Source organism: Neolamprologus brichardi, chromosome 7, assembly GCF_056152115.1.
Source record: "Neolamprologus brichardi isolate AB-2024 chromosome 7, ASM5615211v1, whole genome shotgun sequence".
Lineage (NCBI taxonomy): Eukaryota > Metazoa > Chordata > Actinopteri > Cichliformes > Cichlidae > Neolamprologus > Neolamprologus brichardi.
Genome location: NC_142110.1, coordinates 62,896,705 through 62,904,386, shown reverse-complemented (window position 1 = coordinate 62,904,386; position 7,682 = coordinate 62,896,705). Strand labels below are relative to the sequence as shown.

Here is a 7,682-nt window from a genome sequence, read left to right as displayed (position 1 = left end):
TGAAGCTACATAAACATTTGAATTAGCATAGCTCACCAGCCATCATGGAAACCCGATAACAACACAGTGGGGCTCGCTTCACATTCTAACTTTAAACGAAGGATTTTAAAGTATTTTAAAGTATTGAAAGTAGTTGGTGTGGGTTAAAGCGGTGCACCAGTAGGCCACAAAACTGAATCACAACAACTGAGGATCGTCGTTGTGCTTATAGCGGTTGCTAGGTAACGTCATGTCGCCGTCATCCCGGATGTAGGCGGAGCTTAGCGCTAGAATCCCTTTGATCCTTTGATGTCTTAAGTGACGTCGCATTAGAAAAATCCTTAAATAGGGGTTAGTCACCGATTCAGTTCAGTAAGAAGAATTAATGTTTCACAGCCGAACGCATCAGCTAACAGAAAGCATCAATACAAAAACAGACATGAATCCTTTGAGTGAATGTAGGGAAACTATAAAATCCAAAATTAGGGACTTGTTTATGAACATATCAGAAGACCAGTGGCGTGCACTGAAAACAGGGTGCTCAGATGAAAACACCAAGCAGGCACTTGGTAGGTTTACATCAGAGATGTTTCACATCACCATGACTGAAGTCATGCCAATGATTAGGCACTGTGAGGGTGGTGTCGACACAGGGGAGAGTGTCAACTCGGGGGAGACAATTTTACAGGGAGTCGGGGAGAAACGGAAGCACTGTGTGTGCTGCCCCCATTCGTACACCCAGCAACTGAATCAGGAGGATCCACAGTCAGCTGGTCTGGAATCCGTTTCAGAAGTAGCAGAGGGGGCAGAAAGTGGACCAGTGGCTGAGCCCACCGAGGACTCCAAAAAGAGTGACTCCTCTCTGGAGTGTGAGGTGGGTGAGGCTGAGCCCACTGCCCCTTCTGGTGATGTGACTGTGGAACCTCGACTGTTGGAACAACAGCGGCTTGTTAAAAAGCTCGTAAACGCTGTGATTAAACGCGCCTCAAGAGAGGCAAAGGTGACGCCGTCTGATGAGATGCAACAGCAACTCTTCATATCTCTGTGGGCGCAAATTAAGGATAAAAATATAAACATCAACCGAATTACAGTGAAAAGTCTTGAAAAATCCATTTTCAAAGACATTCAGAAGCTGCTGGAAATTCCACCAAACCTTGTAATCATTGCACTGGGAGTAGCTCAGCCGAACCAACAAGTGGTAATTTCTATATTCAAAGATCGCCTCCTCCGAAAGAAGCGAAACCTACTAACAAGGCTGTTCGCATGGTGCAGAAAAACTCAGGACGATGGAGACCAAACTAAAAATATCTCCCAAACACTTTTAGAAGAGTTTAAGGAAAATATATTTCCATTACCGAATGAAAAATCCCAATCTGTTGGTAGTAGGACATCTCATGATGCTGAGGTTAAAGAGCGTTTGAGCACACTTATTCATGATGTGCTCTCACACGCACACACGTCCCACTACAAACCTTCAGTTAAACTGCACAAGCGACTCTTTGACAGCGTGGTGTCTGATGACCGCATCAAAGACCTGTATATAGACAAAAAAAAGTTAAAAGGTCTTGGTGAGGCAATTTACCGAGAGATCCGCGAAAAAACATTCTGTAAAGACAAACATTTGATAATGTTATTGAATGACAAGGATCCGGTATTGCAAAACTTGACGATCCAGACAATTAAAAAACACTTGATCGAGTCGATGGAGAATCCAGCCCTTAGTGCGGCTGAAGAGGTTCAGAAATACAGGTCTTCTGTGGAAATCTGTATCGAGGACTTGGTGAAGCATGTCGTCGAAAATTCCGACTCACCCTGCTCTACTGAAAAAGCTGATGCCATCGCCAAACGGCTGTTCAGTAAAGTCTGGCCTCGAATCAAAAAAATTAAAATCCCTGTCGAATATGTACCATTACTCAGTAACATGGTCTACAAGTCTCTGCTAGAAAAATGGCAAGATCCAGATGTAATTCTGACATTCATGTCATTTGACCACAGATACATTCATGAGCTCATTATTAAGGTCTTCAAAGAGCATGTTGTAACTATATTGGAAAGTGAACCTTTCATCAGCAGCTTCTTTTCCTATGTGGGTCGAGCTACGGGGTTCCACACACACAAAACAAAATGAATGTTCTGTAAGCAATCCATCCATCAGGATTGCCTGTAAATATTTGTTTTAAATTATTAGGACAGTTTAAGTGTATTAGTTGACATCAAAGTAACTTTTTAAATTGGCTAACAAGTCATTTTAAAAACTCCAGGACCGGCCGAGGCAGATGGCCGTCCCTCACTGAGCCTGGTTCTGCCGGAGGTTTCTTGCTTTTAAAAGAAAGTTTTTCCTCCCCACTGTCGCCGAGTGCTTGCTCAGAGGGAAATGTCAGATTATTGGGGTTTTCTTTTTTGTCAACTAATACATAACTTATCTTATTGGGCACTGTAAATTGAGTATATTAATTTAGAGTGCCCAATAAGATATGTTTTTAATAATTTTATTAATTTAATAAAATTATTATTTATTAATTTAATAAAATTATCTAAAAGATTATATTGTGAATATTGCATGTTTCATTGTCACACAAATGTCTACATTTTCAGCCTAGACTGAACACGTGTGTTTGTCATTCTATTCAAAATCACATCACTCACATTGATACAGGATGACAGGATATTTGTATGTAAACTATAATGTGATATGTAGAATCCACATATGTTGGTATATAATCTCCCAAATGTTGCCAAAACAAGCAATGGCAGTAAGGAACATATAGCTCTAAATAACATTGGGATCTTTTAGACCCTCACTATAGTCTAGATGAGAAGTCAAATAGATAGGTCAGAGGTCAAATGTGGCATTAAATCCTAATGCGGTACTTTCTTATGTTGGCAATACACACCACACTTGTAAGAATCAAAGGTATAAGTTAAATTATAAGGCTTTTTATAAGGTGTTTCTCTATGAAAACAGTTACGATCAGCATGCAAATACATAGGAAGGCTCTTCTTTGTATCTGCCAACAGAGGCGTTATGGTCACACTTTCCTTAGAGCAAGAGGTTCAGGTGCTGAAAGCACTTGAAAGCACCAGTTTCTGGATCAGCACCCTAAGTAGAATGATCAGACTTTCAATAATGAAAGAAGTAAACAAAACATGTAGCAAATATAACCACCATGGCCTTTAAAACTAAAGAAATTTACACAATAATGTAGAATAATTTCGCTTTCTTGTCCTGTTCTCATGTTCATCTGATATGCATTTTTATGCCCATTTACTCATCTGTCATTTCAATAAACACACCATCTAGAGAGGTTTTAAAGGACAAGCTGACATTAAAAAGAAATGATGAGTTTGTGCTTGCAGGTCACTGTCTTTGTGTTGATTTCTTTCTTTCTTTTTTTGCAGACCGATTTACCTTTATTAACATTATTAATTTCCATTTTAAGTGTATGCAGTAAAACAAGAACACCTGTGCATTTTATTTTCTTCTTTATCTTTACCTTCTTTGTTTTAAATACAGGACAATCTAAGTGTGGGACCTGAACCTGAATCACCAGGTGGGTACTGTACATGTTCTTTGTGCATAACTTTTTTCGTTGTACTATTAAACTACGTCTGTTAAGCTTTGCTGTTCAGACCAATCAGATTTAATCACATTGTACTGTTTTCTGAACTTTAGTTTTGCAACCTAAACTTTTAATCAGTCTTCAGTTAATGAGAAAGAGAAAGACATTTTGAGTCTATTTATGTTCTCTTCTGTGTATTTAAACTGCTTAACTGCATACAGCTCCATGCAAACAAAATTATGTGATAGTTTCAATAAATTGTCCTCCATCTTTGCATTTTTTTTACGCTTATTAGTTCCACTTAGATCTCAAATGTAGCAAATATGCAATTTAACCCTCCTCTGTTAGTCAGTGAACTGGATTTGAAAATGGCAGGGCTTTTGGTGTCTTAAATGAACTCAAGCTTTCTGGCTTTAGATGATAATTTTGTACTCCATGCTCTCGTCTAATTATGATCACTTCTGGATCCAAAAAATCAACATGGTGGTGTCCGTCACACTGCACACAACACAGAGTGCAATAACCAGGGGGTGAGCTCTAGGCACACCTTCGGAACCTCTGCTATAATGAAACCTACATTTATTACAATCACCAATGGGAGCTGTCACCTCATCACTTTAACTGTAACACTTTTCGGTCTCAACTTTGCAGTTACTGTTTTCATCGTTTGTGTTACAAGCATTTGTAAGTGTAATTTGTTTGGAAGTACAGTCGTTGAATTTTATGTGAAAACATTTCTGCATCTCAGGAACGGTTTAGAGTTTGGACTACTTTTCAGCTTTAAACTGACCTGCAATTTGGTTTGGCTAAAAATTTCACAGCAGACATTTGCCCAAATTTCTGGGAGCTGTCTGGGGTGAACACAGCTTCTCATCAGTTTAATATATTTATTTATTTATTTATTTTAGAATGAGGGGCAATACATATTAATAAGCATTTTACACAAATGTAAATATGCCAGATTATAGACTTTTCATCTGCAGACCCTCTGGCAGGTTGGTGTTACACACAAGTTAGTAAAAACATACAGAGATAATATTTATAGATCATGTGACAAGGACAAAAACAGTGATCACATCATATTAGACCAAACAATGACAAGATGAGTGGACAACAGAGGATGTTGCGACTTTCATCCGTAAATAAAGCCGTGGCCGGCTGAGTTGGTTGTGTCCCTGTGACGCGCCTCCAATAATCCATAATGAGTCGTACTTGTACTTTGCGCATTTATTATTATTTATTTATTTATTAAGAACAAAACAAAAACAAACGTTTGCGCTTTCAAGCAATTTACAAATAGCGCATGGATTAACTGGTGTGCCAAAAAATGACAACAGAAAAATTTGCCCACAAACCACTCACCCAACAACACCTGCTGCGAACACCGAGATCAGGTAAATAGACTGTGACCACACCCACATGCCATCACCTGAGACGCAGGTAAAGCTATACACCTGTGCCACCATAACAAAAAGGCAAAACATAAACATTGACTTTGGCTCTTACAGAGGACAATATAGATAATAATAACGGAAACACATCAATTATATAGATGTGTTTCCGTAGATGTCCATAGAGACTGTGTCTGCTTCCAAAAAGACAAAAAACAAACTAAAAACCAGCAACAAACAACTTAAACATTTACAAAGAAAGAACAATACAGTATCCACATCTGAACCAAAGAGTAAAACAGTGAAATGTGGATTATTAAATATTAGGTCTCTCTCTTCCAAGTCTCTGTTAGTACATGACTTAATAAATGATCAACAAATTGATTTACTCTGCCTTACAGAAACCTGGTTGCAGCAGGATGATTATGTTAGCTTAAATGAATCAACACCCCCGAGTCATTCTAACTACCAGAAATCTCGAAGCACAGGTCGAGGGGGCGGTGTGGCAGCAATTTTTCACACCAGTCTATTAATTAATGAAAGACCAAGACAGACTTTTAATTCATTTGAAAGCCTGATGCTTAACATTATCCACCCCAGCTGTGAAACTCAGAAACCAGTCTTACTTGTTATCATCTATCGTCCACCTGGGCCTTACACAGAGTTTCTGTCTGATTTCTCAGACTTTATATCTGATTTAGTTCTGAGCTCAGATAAAATAATTATTGTGGGTGATTTTAACATCCATGTAGATGCTAAAAATGACAGCCTCAACATGGCATTTAATCTGTTGTTAGACTCAATTGGTTTCTCTCAAAATGTAAAAGAACCCACCCACCACTTTAATCACACTCTAGATCTGGTTTTAACATATGGCATAGAAACTGAACATTTAACAGTGTTTCCTGAAAACCCTCTCCTGTCTGATCATTTCTTGATAAAATTTACATTTACAATAATTGATTACGCAGCAGTGGAGAGTGGACTTTATCAAAGTAGATGTCTTTCTGAAAGCGCTGTAACTAAGTTTAAGAATATAATCCAGCCACTGTTATCATCGTCAATGCCCTGTACCAACACAGAGCAGAGCAGCTATCTGAACGCTACCCCAACAGAGGTCGATTATCTTGTTAATAATTTCACCTCCTCACTACGTACGACTCTGGATACTGTAGCTCCAGTGAAAACTAAGGTCTCTAATCAGAAGTACCTGACCCCGTGGTATAATTCTCAAACACGTACCCTCAAGCAGACGACTCGTAATCTGGAGAGGAAATGGCGTGTCACAAATTTAGAGGATCATCATTTAGCCTGGAGAAATAGTTTGTTGCTTTATAAGAAAGCCCTCCGCAAAGCCAGAACAGCTTACTATTCGTCACTGATTGAAGAAAATAAGAACAACCCCAGGTTTCTCTTCAGCACTGTAGCCAGGCTGACAAAAAGCCAGAGCTCTTTTGAGCCAACCATCCCTTTAACGTTAACTAGTGATGACTTCATGAACTTCTTCACAAATAAAATTTTTATCATTAGAGAAAAAATTACTAATAATCATCCCACAGATGTAATATTATCTACAGCTACTTGTAGTTCCATTGATGTTAAGTTAGACTCTTTTTTTCCAATCGATCTTTCTGAGTTAACGTCAATAATTACTTCCTCCAAACCATCAACGTGTCTTTTAGACCCCATTCCTACAAAACTGCTCAAAGAAGTTCTGCCATTGATTAATTCTTCGATCTTATATATGATCAACCTATCTCTAATAATCGGCTATGTACCACAGGCCCTCAAGGTGGCTGCAGTTAAACCTTTACTCAAAAAGCCATCTCTAGACCCAGCAGTCTTAGCTAATTATAGGCCAATCTCCAACCTTCCTTTCATATCAAAAATCCTTGAAAGAGTAGTTGTCAAACAGCTAACAGATCATCTGCAGAGGAATGGTTTATTTGAAGAGTTTCAGTCAGGTTTCAGAGCTCATCACAGCACAGAAACAGCTTTAGTGAAGGTTACAAATGATCTTCTTATGGCCTCTGACAGTGGACTCATCTCTGTGCTTGTCCTTCTTGACCTTAGTGCAGCATTCGATACTGTTGACCATAATATTCTATTAGAGCGATTAGAACATGCTGTAGGTATTACAGGTATTGCACTGCAGTGGTTTGTATCATATCTATCTAATAGACTCCAATTTGTGCATGTAAATGGAGAGTCCTTTTCACACACTGAGGTTAATTATGGAGTTCCACAGGGTTCAGTGCTAGGACCAATTCTGTTTACATTATACATGCTTCCCCTAGGCAGCATCATTAGAAGACATAGCATACATTTTCACTGCTATGCAGATGACACCCAGCTCTATCTGTCCATGAAGCCAGATAACACACACCAATTAGTTAAACTGCAGGAATGTCTTAAAGACATAAAGACTTGGATGGCCACTAACTTTCTGCTTCTCAACTCAGATAAAACTGAGGTCATTGTACTCGGCGCTGAAAAGCTTAGAAATTTGGTATCTAACCAGATTCTTACTCTGGATGGCATTACCTTGGCCTCCAGTAACACTGTGAGGAACCTTGGAGTCATTTTTGACCAGGATATGTCCTTCAACGCACATATTAAACAAATATGTAAGACTGCGTTCTTCCATTTGCGCAACATCTCTAAAATTAGAAATATCCTGTCTCAGAGTGACGCTGAAAAACTAGTTCATGCATTTATTACTTCCAGGCTGGACTACTGCAATTCATTATTA

At 38.8% G+C, this 7,682-nt stretch overlaps 1 protein-coding gene across 1 annotated transcript; it reads left to right on the top strand.

The window, feature by feature from the left end:
- Positions 1–334: 334 nt before the first annotated feature.
- LOC148102286 (uncharacterized) lies at positions 335–2,522 on the top strand. The gene has a single exon (XM_087844526.1). It carries the CDS (start codon positions 365–367, stop codon positions 2,105–2,107), a length of 1,743 nt encoding a protein of 580 aa, XP_087700652.1. The 5' UTR covers positions 335–364; the 3' UTR covers positions 2,108–2,522.
- The last annotated feature ends 5,160 nt before the right edge of the window (positions 2,523–7,682 follow it).

Coding starts and splice junctions, on each gene's coding strand:
- LOC148102286 (XM_087844526.1), top strand. CDS start 365: ATGTTTCACAGCCGAACGCATCAGCTAACAGAAAGCATCAATACAAAA.